The sequence below is a fragment of the Hyla sarda genome, chromosome 3 (genome assembly GCF_029499605.1).
Source record: "Hyla sarda isolate aHylSar1 chromosome 3, aHylSar1.hap1, whole genome shotgun sequence".
Classification (NCBI taxonomy): Eukaryota; Metazoa; Chordata; class Amphibia; order Anura; family Hylidae; genus Hyla; species Hyla sarda.
In genome coordinates this window covers 340,910,917-340,929,007 of record NC_079191.1, presented here as the reverse complement: position 1 = coordinate 340,929,007, position 18,091 = coordinate 340,910,917, and the positions used below count along the sequence as shown (strand labels likewise).

Genomic DNA, 18,091 nt, shown 5'->3' with positions numbered 1-18,091 from the left:
GGTTGCAAAACACTGAGAGTTTGTTAATTAACACAGTGTTTCACAACCAGTGTGCCTTCAGCTGTTGCAAAAGCTACAAACCCCAGCATGCACGGACAGCCGAAGGGCATGCTGGGTTTTGTGGTTATGCAACAGCTAGAGGCATACTACTAACACTTACAGCATGCCCTTTGGCTGCCCATGCATGCTGGGGGTTGGAGTTATGCAAAAGCTGGAGGCACACTGGTTGCAAAACACATAGTTTGTTATTTGCAACCAATGTGCCTTCAGCTGTAGCAAAACTACAACTCCCAGCGTGTACAGACTATTAGTGCATGCTGGGAGGTGTAGTTTGCAACAGCTGGAGGCACACAGGTTGCAAAACACTAAGTTAGGTAATAAGCTCTGTGATTCGCAGCCAGTGTGCCTTCAGCTGTTGCAAAACTACAACTCTCAGCATGCACTTACAGCCAAAGGACATGCTGGGGGTTGTAGTTGTGCCTTCTGCTGTTGCATAACAACTCCCAACATGCCCCTTTATGCATGCTTAAAGTTGTTGCTAAGCAACAGCAGGAGGCACGGCCTTACCTCCTGCTGCTGCACATGCTGGATCCTGCCTGCCGCCACCGCTACTTTCTCCGCTCAGGGAGCCCCAATCCCGCCGCTGATGTTGTGGTTCGGGGGACCCCCACTTCAGGTACATAGTCCTGGCACCCGCTCTCGCCCTCCGGAGTAGGGGCGGAGCGGGTGTCGTTAGGGACACCCACACAGCAGGTGTCCAAATTTGTCGGACGGTAACGGCCGATGACTCAGGACGATCGTGAGGTGACACCAGTGCCACCTCACTCCTGCTGCTAAATGGTGATAGGTTCCGTGCCGGACTGCACCTATCACCCTTTTTTTCCAGGTCACCGGGGACCCAATTGACCCAGAATCGCTACAAATTGCAGATCTGAATTGACTCAGGACCCCCCCAGTGGTTTGCATGGGGTGCCTGCCGAATGATTTCAGCAGGCATCCCGGTCCGGTCCCCACCCGGCGCGCAGCGGAGACCGAAATTCCCATGGGCGTATAGGTACACCCTGTGTCCTTAAGTACCAGGACGTCAGGGCATACCTGTCTGCCCTGTGTCCTTAACGGGTTAAAGAAATACACAAGATATCCTGTTTAATTATGCATTGCTTTTACAATTATTCCTTCCTATCTGCTATTAAATTTATTTTTAACTAAAGAGATTATGCCAAACTTCATATGATTAGTTAGAAATTTGAGAAAAGCTCATTTGTACAGAGCTCTTACTCATTTTCTGTAAAGTGATGAATTTTCAGGAGGTCAACAAGTCAATTACAGAGAGTGATTTGATAAATTTCCAATGAAAAATAAGTATTCCTCTGAGTGGGAGAATTGTAAATGAAATTAAAGCTCAAAGTTTTGATTCATTAAATACTACATTAGATATATCCAAACAAGCTATATACTTAATAAGTTATAATTTTATAAAAAGATGGAAGCAATAGTTTTTGCTAAGGTTTACTTTTTAGTGCCTTCTTTTTTTTTTTTTTTTTTTTTATCACTGATAAAGCAATACAAACAATAAATTAGGGGAAAAAATGCATACACAAAATACCTGACAATGTCATGGGAAAATAATTATGCTTTTTTTTCACTTCACAGACATAATAGGAGTAAATCCCAACAGCCAACAAAAGATCATACAGGCATCTGATTTGTAGCAGTAGGGTGTTTAGTTTAACCGTGACCAGGTCAGCAGGTCTTGTTCTGAATAGGCGGATTGTTGGGATGTCCGGCTTCCTATACTAGGAGAAGGGTTGTCCCATTTTAGCTTGGGTTCAACCCCTTAAGGACACATGACATTCTCATACGTCTCCATTTCCGAGTCCTTAAGGACACATGACATATGAGAACGTCATGTGTTTTACCGGCCCCCGGCAACCATCTGGAGCGGAGCCGGTGCCCGATGCCTGCTGAAATCGTTCAGCAGGCATCGGGGCATATCGCCCAGGGGGGTCATTATGACCCCCCATGTCGACGATGGCCGCAGATCGCTGGACAATTCAGTCCAGCGATCTGCGGCGGATTCCGGGTCAATCGGGTCTCCAGTGACCCGATGACCCGGAATTACTGGCTGATCGGGGCCGTCAGAGACGGCCCCGAACAGCCAGACCCAGCAGGGGTGAGGTGGCACTGGTGCCACCTCACGATCGCCCTGATTCGTCGGCCGGATTACCGGCCGACCAATCAGGGCGCCTGCTGCGGGTGTCACTCCCGCAACTCGCTCCGCCCCTCTTCCGGAGGACGTGAGCGGGTGCGGGACGTGCACCCCGGGTGCTGGGGACCCCGATCCCCGGCGTCAATGTTGGGATTGGGGCCCCAGGAGCAGCGGCGGCGACGACGACGAGGGACTGACCTGTGCGGCGAGGATCGTTGGAGGTGAGTGACAGCCTTCTGCTGTTGCTTAGCAACAGCTCCCAGCATGCAAAAAGGGCATGCTGGGAGCTGTAGTTTTGCAACAGCAGGAGGCAGACCACCACAACTCCCAGCATTCCCTTATGGGCATGCTGGGACTTGTAGTTTTGCAACAGCTGGAGGCACATTCTTTCTATGGAAAAGTGTACCTTCAGCTGTTGTATAACTACAACTCCCAGCTTGCACAATCAGCTAAAGTGCATGCTGGGAGTTGTAGTGGTACATCTGGTGGTTGCATAACTACAACTCCCAGCATGCCCGTTGGCTGTCGGTGACTGCTGAGAGTTGTAGTTTTGCAACAGCTGAAGGCACACTGAGTTAAGTAGCAAACCAGTGTGTCTCCAGCTGTTGCATAACTACAATCCCCAGCATCCCCAGCCAAAATAGTATGCCTCCAGCTGTTGCATAACTACAACACCCAGCATGCCCTTCCGCTGTCCGTACATGCTGGGGGTTGTAGCTTTTGCAACAGCTGAAGGCACACTGGTTGCAAAACACTGAGTTTGTTACCAAACTCTGTGTTTCACAACCAGTGTGCCTCCAGCTGTTGCAAAACTACAACTCCCAGCATGCACTGATAGACCGTACATGCTGGGAGTTGTAGTTTTGCAACAGCTGGATGTTCCCCCCCCCCCCCAATGTGAATGTACAGGGTACACTCACATGGGCGGAGGATTACAGTAAGTATCCGGCTGCAAGTTTGAGGTGCGGCAAAATTTCTGCCGCAGCTCAAACTGCCAGCGAGAAACTACTGTGAACCCCCGCCCGTGCGACTGTACCCTAAAAACACTACACTATACTAACACACAATAAAATAAAAAGTAAAAAACACTACGTATACACATACCCCTACACAGCCCCCCTCCCCAATAAAAATGAAAAACGTCTGGTACGCCACTGTTTCCAAAACGGAGCCTCCAGCTGTTGCAAAACAACTACTCCCAGTATTGCTAGATAACCGTTGACTGTCTAGGCATGCTGGGAGTTTTACAACAGCTGGAGGCACCCTGTTTGGGAATCACTGGCGTAGAATATCCCTATGTCCACCCCTATGCAATCCCTAATTTAGGCCTCAAATGCACATGGCGCTCTCACTTTGGAGCCCTGTCGTATTTCAAGGCAACAGTTTAGGGTCACATATGGGGTATCGCTGTACTCGGGAGAAATTGCCTAACAAATTTTGTGGGGTATTTTCTGCTATTATCCTTCTAAGAAAATGTAAAATTTTTGGGAAAACAAGCATTTTAGGTAAAAAAAATATATATTTTTTTACATATGCAAAAGTCGTGAAACACCTGTAGGGTATTAAGGTTCAAATTACCCCTTGTTACGTTCCCCGAGGGGTCTAGTTTCCAAAATGGTATGCCATGTGTTTTTTTTTTGCTGTCCTGGCACCATAGAGGCTTCCTAAATGCTGCATGCCCCCAGAGCAAAATTCGCTTCCAAAAAGCCAAATGTGACTCCTTCTCTTCTGAGACCTGTAGTGCGCCAGCAGAGCACTTTTCAACCCCATATGGGGTGTTTTCTGAATCGGGAGAAATTGGGCTTCAAATTTTGGGGCTATAAAGTTAGTGTAGTTCATATTATAGTGTCTGTACTTGTGTGTGATGGTTTGCTCACAATTCTTCTGTCAGCTGATGACAGGGAGCCTGTTTGCTTCAATGGGTGGAGTGATCGCTTGGTGGGAGAGAGATCAATCTGCAACTAATGCAACAGCTTTAGGCACCCTGATTGAAAACCACAGGTCTTTTGAATAGATGCAGCTCATTTATGTTTCAATGGGTGGGGTAGCTGAAGTGTGGGGGGGGGAGGAAAATGGAATTATGGAATTTGTAGGCAAAAGAAGAAAACTCAAAAAGGAAATACCATTTCACAGAAAGCTAGCCACAGTATTATGGTAATTTCACAACATAGCCATTTAGCCCCAAGACAAGCGCAGATCCTTCCTAAGCATGTTCATTCCTGTCTGCCAGTTACGTACTAAAATCACCTTATAGTAGATAACCCCTTTAAGGAGAATGAAGCATGTTTAGCCATGACTAAAATGATGTTCAATGAGTGATCCCTAACTTCAAGGGGAATAAGTCGCAATACTGAAGCCAAACATGAGTCGAACATAATAATATTTGCTGACCATTAACAGAGGAAATTTATGAGAGGCATCAGCAAAAGGTAAGAGTAAGCCTATCAGACAAGAGGTCCTTATTACCGAGGGTAAATACTGATATAGAATTTATAAATATTATGTCCATTAGAATAAGGTTTAACTCCCAGGTAAGTGAGAGTGTCAGACTGCAACTCAAATGGGAACCTAGTGGTCCATGCCACTGGGCAGATTTGTAAATAGAAAAGGCATTAGATTTAGCATTATTGAGAAGGCTCCTGAAACCTGGTGGAATTCATTTATCACCTCTAGAACAGTCGGTATAGCTTCCCTAGGGTTGGACACTAACAAAACGTTGTCAGCAAAAGTGAGCGTCTTCAATTAATAATGGCCTACCACAATGCCCTGAAATGCAGGCACACTGTCTAATACTCGTAGAAGGGGATCTAGGGCCAAGATAAACAATAAACGAGAACAACCTTGCCTTGTACCAAGACTTATCCAAAAGGAGCAGATTGAATCCCATTCAAGTAGATGATGGAGTGAGAATTTTCATAACGGGTACAGACAAGGTTGAAAAAGGGAAAATCAAAAAGGCAATATTTAAGGGTCTGAAGGAGGTGGGCCCAGGAAACCCAGTCAAATGCCTTATCAACATTAGGACTGACAAGGATATTGGGGGAGATTCATCAAGACCTGTGCTGAGAAAAGGTTGACCAGTTGCCCATTGCAACCAATCAGATTGTTTCTTTTATTTTTCAGAAGTTTTTAAAAAAATGAAAGAAGTGATCTCATTGGTTGCTATGGGCAACTGGTCAACTTTTCCTCTGCACAAGTTTTGTTGAATCTCCCCCATTATTTTTAGCATTAGTTAGTCTGCTATGATGCATGTCTTCCAAAGTTGTACAAATATATTAAGTAATAGTACGACCCCGTAAAAATCCTGCTTGGTAACCAGTCAATAAATCTAGCATCATGGGCATATAAATATGCTCACCTTGATTCCTCAAGGCATCCCAGCTGATTTGTTGCAAAATCGGAGACCTTAAACAGCCTTTAAAAATCCAGGTACTTCCTGGTTTCTGCAGGGAACTGAGAGCTGCAAAGAAAACGACACAGTCCATCAGCCCCTGCTCTTATTTCCTGTGTAAGTTGTGGGAGGAGCAGCCTTTAGGGAGCTGAGCAGGTCACATGGTTGCAAAAGCAGTGAACATAGATTAGGGAGGCGTTTGTGCAGATTTAGGTGATGTGTCTGTGACCAAAGTGGTACATATTTAGGTCATACATTTTCAAGCGATACACCAGACTGTTTTTAGTAGCTTCATATGACTATTTTAGCTTTAACTCCATTTACACTATTTTTGGCATTTTTCTTTACTGTATATCCAATAAAGGTTAAAGGGGTACTCCCTCATTTAACATCTTATTCACAACAGTTGCGGCATCCAGTGCAAGGAGTGAACTATGCTGGATGATGGGCAACCACATCCGTCACGCCCCCTCCATTCATGTCTATGGAAGGAGGTGTAACGGCTATGTACTAAAAGTCAAGGCCTTTCTCATAAACATGAATGAAGAGGGTGTAGTGTGACGTAATAAACACAGAAGCTCCAAGCTTCTGTGTTCAGAAAGCCACAGTGCTTTCACGGAGATCGCAGGGGGTTCAAGTAGCTTGCATTGAGGGGCGGAGCGTGACGTCACACAGGGCGGAGCCGTGACTTTGAATAGGGGATAAGATATCAAGTTTCAATATACACAACTCAGTGATTAGTTTTTTTCTTTTTTACATAGTGTGCATGACTACTGGCAGGGGGAACCCCTTTTGTGTGTTGCTCTTTCAGTGATGATGTGATATGATGGTGATGGTATAATACTAGCATTGCATCAAGTGAAACATCATCAAAAACTTCCTTTTCTACTTTGAAATAGCAGGCCAAGAGCAAGAACCACACTGGACCTGCTCTTTCACATGAGAACAGTCCAATTGGCATGGTGCCCAGTTGGTCACATACCTGTAGTGCTAGCATCAAGGAGCCACATGAAATGTCAATGGACTCTGGGTGCCCTTGGACCTCTTCTGAGGCTAAAAGTTATGCAACACCACTACCTAGACATGCAAATATTTTTGTGACTACATTCAAAAATATTTAAATAAGTGGACATATCTACTGCTCACTTCTGCTTTAAACATGGCACTGACACTCCTGAAGACAGCCCATTGGTGATCATCAGCCGGGCCAATACCGGGCCAACCTATTTAAAAAGAGGTTATCACAGTGAGATTACCATTTAAGTTTATAGCCACTTAAATTGCACCAGAATGGATCACTCAGCAAATATCACACATAGCTTTAGCATACTATTTTGACTATTTAGATAATTTCATCCTTAACATATTAACACATTTTCATTTTTTTTCAATTAAAGAAATTCTTGAGAAGCGTTAATTATAAGCCCGAGTTCCTCTGATTTTGATTTATTATATGTATATGAGCTGAAGGTTAATTACTGTTCCAACTTTTAATTGAAAAAGATATTTCACTGAAATATTTAGTACAATGTCAAGTTATTTAGCCCTTGTAAGAGAGTTGTTAAAGAACAATTAGCGGTTTATATAAGATATATGGAGGTAATAAATCACTGTCCTGTACATTTTATGCAGGACACTAATGCTGACTTTCGAAAATATGTTTTCTCATACATTTAAATGTAGAAGTAGGCAATTTCCATAAATTATTATAGCAAACATTCACACGTAATAGATTATAAAGGCCATCAATCATGTGGTATTTCACATGGAATATTCTTATCAGAACAATACAAGAAATGATGACAAAATTTGAAACCCTATTTCACAATAATTCTCCTGTAATTTTACTTTATAGCTTTAGTATAAGTCATTGAGCTGGAGGATACAAAGAAAATATTGTAATTGCATGAAATTTACTGAAATTATTGGTTTGAATGTTAAAAGAATATTGTAACCTTTTGTAGCGGTTTTCAAAAGTGAGACAAAGCAGGTAAATATATTAGTCATAACATCAAAATTTGATTCTTCGTTTCTTTGGATAATACTTTTTTCGGAGGATTAGCATTTGATAATAGCCTCATCTGTATAATGGCTATAAAGTGTTTCTTCTATGACAGGACAGAAAAGACAGTTACATAAATACACCCTTTAGCCTTATTGCAGAGTGTAGGTGTGCACTATGTGGATGCAAAACAGCTCTGATTTGTTGAGGCACAGTCTCCAATAGACCTGTCTATGGATATGTTTCGAAAAGATAATAGATGCAGGGGTACTCCGGGGAACTCAACTTATTTCCTAACTACTGCCTGATCATGCAGGGTCCGACCACCGAGGACCCCCACCATCCCTTTTATGGGCCCAGCAGCTACCTTGTCTGCACACAAAGGGAGTCACTTTTAATGTGTGAAAGGCACTAAGGCACTAATACTGTGTTGTGTAAAAGGAGGCTACTACTATTGCATTATTACCATCTGGTACACTGTTTTTTGAGATATAAATTTAGTCATGGGGCAACGGGGAAGGTGGCAGAATGGGAGGCTTGGGTAAAGGGGGGGAAATGGCAGGGTGCTGGAAAATTGAGGAGTCAAAGACATCTGTGCTACCAACTCAGTAGATTTGAGTTGTAGCTTTACAAAGCCCCATGGCAGCTGATTGGATAAGGTAGACAAGCAAATTTGACTCTGATTTGAGAAGACATGCCCTTTAGTCACAGGATGTAACTACACTATAAGCACTTATGTGGTCTGCAGAGCCTTAGTAAAGCCAATTAGGATGCCCTGTGTTTGTAAAAAAAATAATTATACAACACTAAAATATTAGAAACAAATAACCATGAATGGCATTGACTCAATTTATAAAATATTCACATGACAGTGACATAAAACACTTGATGATTACAAATCTCATGAAAGGTACATAATCTTAGTTGTTGCAGTACCATTTAGATGGCACTAAATGCTTGAACATTCTAGAACATTACTTGAACAGTCTTTAAAATACAACGGTTATATCTGTCTCCCTGATCACTGCTGGGTCCTCAGGCCAGTATTAGCTCAACTTCAGACTTAACTTCACACTAATGTACATTAATGCATAGTAACAACTTTAGAACACAGCTATTTGTATGCAAACATGGGAGGGTCACTAATACATCTAGCTGTATTCTACAGGGTCCTTCCACAGCTGGCCCCTCCTAACATTTGTTAAAGGGGTAGTCCACAGTATAAGGGATAGGTGTTTGGTCTGGGGGCTTCGACCACTCGGAACCCCTGCGATCTACTGTATGGGGCCCGGCAACTTATCCATCCTTGGAGTGCTCTGGCCCCTACCTTCCGAGAGAGCAGGAGTCACAGCTCCCTTGGCCAATCACCGATACTCTGAGGAAGGGTGAGTTACTGAGCCCCAAAGAATAGACCCACCCAAGATCAGGCACTTATTTTGTGGATAGGGAATAAGTTGAGTTCCCCAGACTACCCTTTCCCTTTTAAATCTACTACATCACAGGACTGAACCAACCAGGCCAAACTTCAGGAGTCAGGGCAGCCAAACTTCCATCACTTATTGTTCAAAGGTCCCTCCCACAGAGCAACCCCTTGAGTCAGCTGTAGCCACCTTGGCTCTTACCAAAGATGATGTTTCTCAAAGCCAACATCTAGGTCACAATCAAGGTTTTTTAACTCAAACTGATTGAAATTTATTTTGGACAATTATTATTATTATTATTATTCAAAAACGACAGCCAATGTTTATTTTTATATGACTCATCGAGATTTCAAGGGATACATGTCTGAAACAGAATATACTGATATACATTCGGGTCACCACAGTATGATGGTATGTTCATCCTCACCTCTAAAGTATCTCTAAACAACATCATCCTTACACAGTTGTTCTGCATTTATATGTGACAAAAATATAAAATATATATGTTTAATAATATTAACCCCTTAACGACCAAGGACGTAAATTTAAGTCCTGGTACGGCGGTACTTAGTGCACCAGGACGTATATTTACGTCCTGTACATGACCGGAGCATAGGAGCGATGCTCGTATCATGTGAGGCTGGTTCCGGTTGCTAATCGCAGCCAGGGACCCGCCGGTAATGGTCGACATCCGCGATCCTGCGGATGTCTGCCATTAACCCCTCAGATGCCGTGATCAATACAGAGCACGGCCTCTGCAGCAGTGCAGTCAGAAATATGAATAATCAGATCACCCGCAGCGCTGCTCCGGAGATCCGATCATCCAGAACAGCGCACGGAGGTCCCCTCACCTGCCTCTACCACCTCCCACAGATCTTCTGCTCTGGTCTGAGATCGAGCAGACCAGAGCAGAAGATCACCAATAACACCTATCAGTGCTATACATTGCACTGAACAGTATTAGCAGTCAAAGGATTGCTATAAATAGTCCCTTATGGGGACTATTAAAGTGTAAAAATAAAAGTAAAAAAAAGTTTTAAAAAAATGGGAAAAATCCCCTCCCCCAATAAAAATTTAAAATGTCCCATTTTCCCATTTTACCCCATAAAATGAATAAAAAAAAATAATCAAATGTGGTATCAATAAAAGGTACAGATCATGACGCAAAAAATTAGCCCTCATTCTGATGCTTATATGTAAAAATGAAAAAGTTATAGGTTATCAAAATAGAAGGATTTTAAACATACTAATTTGGTTAAAAAGTTAGCAATTTTTTTTAGGTGCAACAATTATAGAAAAGTAGTAATCATGGGTAACATTTTAATTCTATCGACCCACAAAATAAAGAACACATGTCATTTTACTGTAAATTGTGTGGTATGAAAACGTAACCTTACAAAATTAGCACAATTGCGGTTTTCTTTTTAATTTTCCCACACAAATAGTATTTTTTTGCTTGCGCCACACATTTTATGGTAAAATGAGTGAAGTCGTTACGCAGGACAACTGGTCGCGCAAAAAATAAGCCCTCATACTGGTCTGTGGATGGAAATATAAAAGAGTTACGATTTTTAGAAGACGAGGAGGAAAAAATAAAAATGCAAAAATAAAATTGGCCTGGTCCTTAAGGTCAAAATGAGCTTGGTCCTTTAGGGGATAACTAATTTCTGATATAACCTTAATAAACTTGGAACAGTATTGTGTTTAGTGTTGCTTTTAGTGTGTAAATCTTGAAATGATACTGAATATGACATTTGGTTTACGTTTTCTGTAGGTGCAATGTTCTCCATAATGGCATCAGTCGAAACAATATGTTTACTTATTGGTGCAGCAATATTTAATGGAATTTACCCAGCTACACTATCAGCGTTTCCAGGAATGTGCTTCATTATTATGGCAACTTTCCAGATAATCACTTTTGTGTTGATTCAGTAAGTACCAAAGCTTCAGCTTGTTTACATATTCTTCATATATTCTTCATATTTTTCATACAGTCAAATGTAAATTTATAAATGGAGATACCAGTAATATTTTCTGTATGCTTGTTTCCTGGCAAAAATGTAACAGAGCTGTTAGCAATATTTATTTAACATCATTAGTAGTCATTATTATTTGCATAATCATTTAATATTTGCATACTTTTCTGAAATAATGGTATTTAGTCACAGTTATTGAGCTATTCATACAATATGATCTTTTTATATGTCTCAAAATATAACGTTGTCTTGCTTTGCATACATATACCATGTCCTAATTAGAATTTTCTGCAAAAAAAAAAATGATTTAAACTTCTCTGAATTATGTTTAGTTTTAATAGTTTTAAAGGGTTTCTTTAGGTAGCGAGGTTCCACTCTTTAGTGTCTAGTTTGTTGGTAGGAGTTGCTGTACCTGGTATTACACTTTGTTCTATCCATTTACTTAATTGGCTTAATGAGACCGAGCTGTCCATATGCCTATTCATTGTTTTTGTCGAGCCCCAGTGATGAAACATTGAGGGGCGTATCCCAGGTGACTCAATGTTTAGGTCCCTGAGAGACCCTTTAATCTCACTATATACTATTTCTTATTAAAAAAAAAAAAAAAATATATATATATATATATATATATATATATATATATATATATATATATATAAGAAACCCTACCTTTTTTTCAATGTATTTAATTTAAGGGAATCCAGATACCAACAAAGCAGCAATTGCCTGACATTACAGGCATGGACGAGGACCAATGTTTTTGCCTTCCCCAGGATGTAACTACACAGGCTCATAAGCACCATTTTAGATGCTTCTGGCCTGTTGGTAGTGGCTCCTTACTGTACCCCTGTGACATTGGGTACCAGAGTAATAATTGGGGGATAGCGATTAAAATGCAGGTCACATGGCGTAAAATGCTTATTCAATGTTCACTTTTAATGCGGATTTATGTTAAAAGACAGATCAGCCCACCGCACAATGCTTTGCTCTACTTGCTTTGATATAGATATATTAGAGATGAGCGAACTTTTCTATAATTCGATTCGGCCGATTCGCCGAATTTTCTGATAAAGTTTGTTTCGATCCAAATTTTTTCGCGGCGAATCTATATTAAAAAAGGCTATTTCTAGCCTACATACAGCCTCTATAGGGGGTATAGAACACTTTTTACAGAGCCTGGGGGAGGGATCAGTGTCAGGAGACCATATAGTGACTGAATGACACAGCGTGGAGGTGTTAGCAGCATGAGGACACCATATAGTGGCTGAATGACACAGCGTGGAGGTGTTGGCAGCATGAGGAGTCCATATAGTGGCTGAATGGCACAGCGTGGAGGTGTTGGCAGCATGAGGACACCATATAGTGGCTGAATGACACAGCATGGACATGTTGTCAGCATGAGGACACCATATAGTGGCTGAATGACACAGCTTGGATGAAGCTGAAGCATGACGAGACCATATAGTGGATGAATGGCACAGCCTTGAGTTGCCAGCAGCATGAGTAGGTACTAGGCCTTCACAATCCCTAAGATTAAAAGATGAATTAAGAAATTTAAACCGAAGATTTTGGATAGCAGGTGCTACCTATGAGAAAATTTGAAATTCCCAGACCCAGGCCCAACAGCGGTATCAGTAACCCATATATTGCCTGAATGACACAGCCTGGAGTTGACTGATGCACAAGTACACACCAGGGCTTCACAATCCCCCCCCAAAAAAAAATCCCCACAATTTTAGAAATTTTTGAAAAAGATTTTGGATAGCGGGTGCTACCTATGACAAAATTTGAAATTACCAGACCCAGGCCCAGCAGCGCCATCATTTTTTTAAATTTTTTATTAAAACAAACTTTGAGTGTCCCGGACCCCATCGTGTGGGTACGAAGAACCAAATCCAACAAGCACCCACAGCAACATCAGTAAAGCATATATTGCCTGAATGACACAGCCTGGAGTTGGCTGATTCACGAGTACACATCAGGGCTTCACAATCCCCCCCAAAATACACCACAATTTTTGAAATTTTTGAAAAAGATTTTGGATAGCGGGTGCTACCCATGAGAAAATTTGAAATTACCAGACCCAAGCCCCACAGCGTCATCAGTAACCCATATATTGCCTGAATGACACAGCCTGGAGTTGGTTGATGCACGAGTTCACACCAGGGCTTCACAATCCCCCCAAAAAATCACCACAATTTTAGAAATTTTTGAAAAAGATTTTAGATAGCCGGTGCTACCCATGAGAAAATTAGAAATTCCCAGACCCAGGCCCAGCAGCACCATCACTTTTTGATTTGAAATTTAAAACAACCTTTGCGTGTCCCGGACCCTAGCGTGTTGATACAAAGGACCAAATCCAACAAGCCCCCAAAGGGCTCATGTGGCCGTGAGATTTAGGCGCAACGTCTCCATTGCCCTGACCGGCCATTGTTTCCAAGACTTCTCGCCAAGGCAAACCATGTGAAGAACAACGTGACACCGCCATGACATGCACACATGGTATGCTGAAGGGCCACTGAGACTTGTCTGGGCAGTGGAGGCTTAAGACACAGTGGAGGATGTGGAGGCGGAGTAGAACGGGCTGACAGAGTGTAGCAGGAAGCAGCATTGAGTACACACGAGGGCTTCAGAATCCCAAAGAAAAAACAAACATTTTTTAAATAATTTTAAGAATATTTAGGACAGCGGGTGCCTGAATGACACAGCCTGGAGTTGGCTGATGCATGAGTACACACTAGGGCTTCACAATCCCTCCCAAAAAATACAACAATTGTAGAAATTTATGAAGAAGACTTTTGAATAGCGGGTGCTACCTATGAGAAAATTTGAAATTCCCAGACCCAGGCTCAGCAGCACCATCAGTAAACCATATATTGCCTGAATGACACAGGCTGGAGTTGGCTGATGCATGAGTACGCACGAAAGCTTCACAATCCCTAATAAAAAAGACAAACATTTTTGATGAAAAATGTTAGCGAAAATTTAGGACAGCGAGTGCTCTCTATATATTACCAGAATGACGCAGCCTAGAGTTGGCTGCAGCATGAGGAGACCATTGAAATGTGTGATTTTTTAATTTGAAATTGAAATCAAAATTTGCGCCCCGGACCCCGCCGTGTGGGTAAAAAGGACCTAATCTCACAAGCACCCACAGGGCTCATGTGGCCGTAAGATGTAGGCGCAACGTCTCCATAGCCCTGACCGGCCATTTTTGGTTTTTGTACCTTTGTTTAAGAACAAGCGCATATCCAAGAGTCCAGAAGACTCTATAATGCAGAACGGTGGACCAACAAAAGACATTCTTCTATAAAATAATTTTTTATGAAATAAAGAAGTAGAGTTCTTCCCTCTGCGTATTTTTTTTTTGAAAATTTTACTTAAAAAATCACACGCAACAATCGTTTAATGGGGTAATGGTTATTATTGTGGAAAATTCAAGTTTATTACTGTGATAATTATCAGAAAATTTGAAAAAAACACTACCAAAGAGTGTTTAATAACCCCATACATTGCACCATAAATGTTGAAATTTAAATTAAGCATGTATGTATGTATTTCAAAAATCCTACAATTAAAGGCCCAAGCCCAGAAGCATCATGAAGTCAAGTAGTTCCTGAAAGACACAGGAGCAGTCAGGAGTAGGCATCAGCAGTACCCAAGAGGCTTTAATAACCCCTTACATTGCACGATCACTTGCGAGATCAAGCAATAACAGGAGTGTTATGCCCTCAGATGTCCGGGGCTGCACGCGCGCTACACTGAACGAACCACCGTGTGTCTATCTTTGACCGACAGGTGCAGGTAACCCGCTGAACCCCGTTCACGATAGGGATCAGGGATTGCAATTATTTGCCAGGAAAGAAGAATCACAACTAAGAGTGGGTCATAAGCTCGGGTTCATTAAGTCCCTGCCCTTTGTACACACCGCATGTCTCTACTACTGATTGGATGGTTTAGTGAGGTGCTCGGATCAGCCGCGGCAGGGTAGGAGAAGGCCCTAGCAGAGCGCAGAGAATTTAAAGATCATAGTTGAAATATGCATTAAGCATGTATTAGCTACTGCTAAACTTCCAAAAATTGAAGGCCCAAGGCCTGAGGCATCAGGGAGGCAATTCTTTCCTGAAATACACAGAATGAGTCAGGAGCAGTACCCAAGAGGGTTTCATTACCAACCCCTTACATTTAAAGATCAATGTTGAAATTTGCATTAAGCATGTATTTAGCTACTGCTTAACATCCAAAAATTGAAGGCCCAAGGCCTGAGGGCAGGGAGGCAAGTAGTTCCTGAAAGACACACAATGAGTATGGAGCAGGCATTCGCAGTACCCAAGAGGGTTTCATAACCCCTTACATTTAAAGATCAATGTTGACATTTGCATTAAGCATATATTTAGCTACTGCTAAACATCCAAAAATTAAAGGCCCAAGGCCAGAAGCATCAGTGAGGCAAGTAGTTCCTGAAAGACACAGGATGAGCCAGGAGCAGGCAATCACAGTACCCAAGAGGGTTTCATAACCAACCCCTTACATTTAAAGATGAATGTTGAAATTTGCATTAAGCATGTATTTAGCTACTGCTAAACATTCAAAAATTTAAGGCCCAAGGCCTGAGGGCAGGGAGGCAAGTAGTTCCTGAAAGACACACAATGAGTATGGAGCATGCATTCGCAGTACCCAAGAGGGTTTCATAACCCCTTACATTTAAAGATCAATGTTGACATTTGCATTAAGCATATATTTAGCTACTGCTAAACACCCAAAAATTAAAGGCCCAAGGCCAGAAGCATCAGTGAGGCAAGTAGTTCCTGAAAGACACAGGATGAGCCAGGAGCAGGCAATCGCAGTACCAAAGAGGGTTTCATAACCCTAATTGATAACCCAAGAGGGTTTCATAATCAACCATAATTGGGAAATGTTGGTGTAGCAGCATGGTCAATCTACTCTGAGGCATCTGACATTGGTGGCTGGAAATCCTGGCTGATCCATCCCTGATTCATCTTGACATACGTCAGTCTCTCCACATTTTTATTGGACAGACGAGTTCACCTTGGGGTGACTATGGCCCCGGCCGCACTAAACACCCGCTCTGCTAGTTGTTGCCATAAATCAAGTTTGGCTGCCCAGAAGTCCAGCGGATCTTCAATGGTTGTTGGCATGGCCACGTCAAGGTATGCCACCACCTGCTGGTTCAGGTCCTGCTCCATGTCTATCTGCTGCTGATGAGTTGCTTCACTATGCGGGCGAAGAAAGCTACTCATCAGCGACTGTAGACTCAGGCTGCTGCTGATTGAGCTGGTACTGCTCCTGCCACCCCTCCCCTCCCCAGCAGCCATGGCAGTGGAAGGTGAGCGCAGAGGGCCCCCCGAGTCAGACCTGCGAGTGGATGGACTACGTAGAATCTCTCTTTAGTAGGTCAGTTTGTCCTCCCTCTCAGTGGCTGTAAAAAAGGCCCCCATTTTGGGACGGTAGCGAGGGTCTAATAAGGTGGAGATCCAGAAGGCATCCCGCTGACGAATTTTGACAATTCGGGGGTCACTACGCAAGTAACTGAGCATGCATCGTGCAATTTGCGCCAGTGACTCGGAGGGACTACCTGCCTCCATCTCCACTGCATACTGCCACGGTGTGTCTGGGTCCTCTGTCTCAACTTCCTCATAACCCTCCAGCTCCTCTGTCTGCTCCTGCTCCTCCTCTCCTGTCCGAAGACTAGAAACACCGGCCATCTCATCCAAACTTAACTGTGCTCCGCTCTGCCCCTTATCATCCTCCTCCTCCAGTTCAGCCCCCACAGGGCTTATGTAGCCTTGAGATGTAGGTGCAATGTCTCCTTTGCCGTGACCAGCCATGGTTTCAATCATTTGTTGTAGGAAATGTAGGAGTGGAATTACGTTGTTCATGGTGTAATCCAGGTGACTCACAAATAATGTGGCTTCCTCAAAGGGCCTCAGCAAATGGCAGGTGTCACGTATGAGCTGCCACTGGTTCACATTGAAGTTACACAGGGAAGTACTCCTATATTCACCAGCCGGTGAATGCTATTGTTTGGACTTTGACAGTATGGAGCACCTTGACAGCTTAACGGGTACTAAATGGTACAATACTTGGATGTACTTATGCGGTATGCACTGATGAGGGCAGTTATATATGCGTAACTATACGCAGAAAAAACTATTTTAAAAAAATACAGCCGGTGAATACTATTGTTTGGATTTGCACAGTATGTAGCCCCTTGACAGATTAACAGGTACAAAATGGTACAAATGCACTACAGTCCACTGAACAATAACGTATTTCTGAACAGCAGCAGGACCCCACAGTGCAGCACCACAACAAAAAAAAAATCCAGGGATTAAACCCTAAATTGCCCTCTGTCACACAATTCTGAGCAGCAGAAGATTTGTGGAGCAAAAAATAAATAAACTCAATTGGGCTGAAAAATGAGGAGATAAGATGTTTCAGAAAGTTCAGACAGCTTGGAGATCTGTATGAGGCAGCTGACAGCTATCTGCCCCTCTCTGGTGCAATGCTCAATAATGTGAATAGGAGGTTTAGCTATCAACGATCCCTTCAGTGTAACAGCACAGCTGTTACGCCAAGCGCTCCGGGTCCCTGCTCCTCCCCGGAGCGCTGGCGGCGTTCCTCTCTCTGCAGCGCCTCGGTCAGACCCGCTGACCGGGAGCGCTGCACTGACATTGCCGGCGGGGATGCGATTCGCATAGCGGGACACGCCCGCTCGCGAATCGCATCCCAAGTCACTTACCTGTCCCGGCCCCCGGCTGTCATGTCCTGGCGCGCACGGCTCCGCTTCTTAGGGTGCGCGCGCGCCAGCTCTCTAATATTTAAAGGGTCAGTGCACCAATGATTGGTGCCTGGCCCAATTAGCCTAATTAGCTTCCACCTGCTCCCTGGCTATAATACCTCACTTCGCCTGCACCTCCTTGCCGGATCTTGTTGCCTTGTGCCAGTGAAAGCGTTTAGTATTGTCCAAAGCCTGTGTTTCCAGATCTTCTGCTATCCACATTGACTACGAACCTTGCCGCCTGCCCCGACCTTCTGCTACGTCTGACCTTGCCTCTGCCTAGTCCTTCT

The 18,091-nt window shown here is 43.2% G+C and overlaps 1 protein-coding gene across 1 annotated transcript in view; it reads left to right on the top strand.

The window, feature by feature from the left end:
* LOC130362620 (proton-coupled folate transporter-like) overlaps positions 1 to 18,091 on the top strand; it is a 752,995-nt gene that overhangs the window by 619,457 nt on the left and 115,447 nt on the right. Inside the window, exon 7 of the mRNA XM_056567415.1 lies at positions 10,798 to 10,954. Coding sequence (XP_056423390.1) covers positions 10,798 to 10,954 — 157 coding nt within the window. The remainder of the gene's footprint in view (positions 1 to 10,797; positions 10,955 to 18,091) is intronic.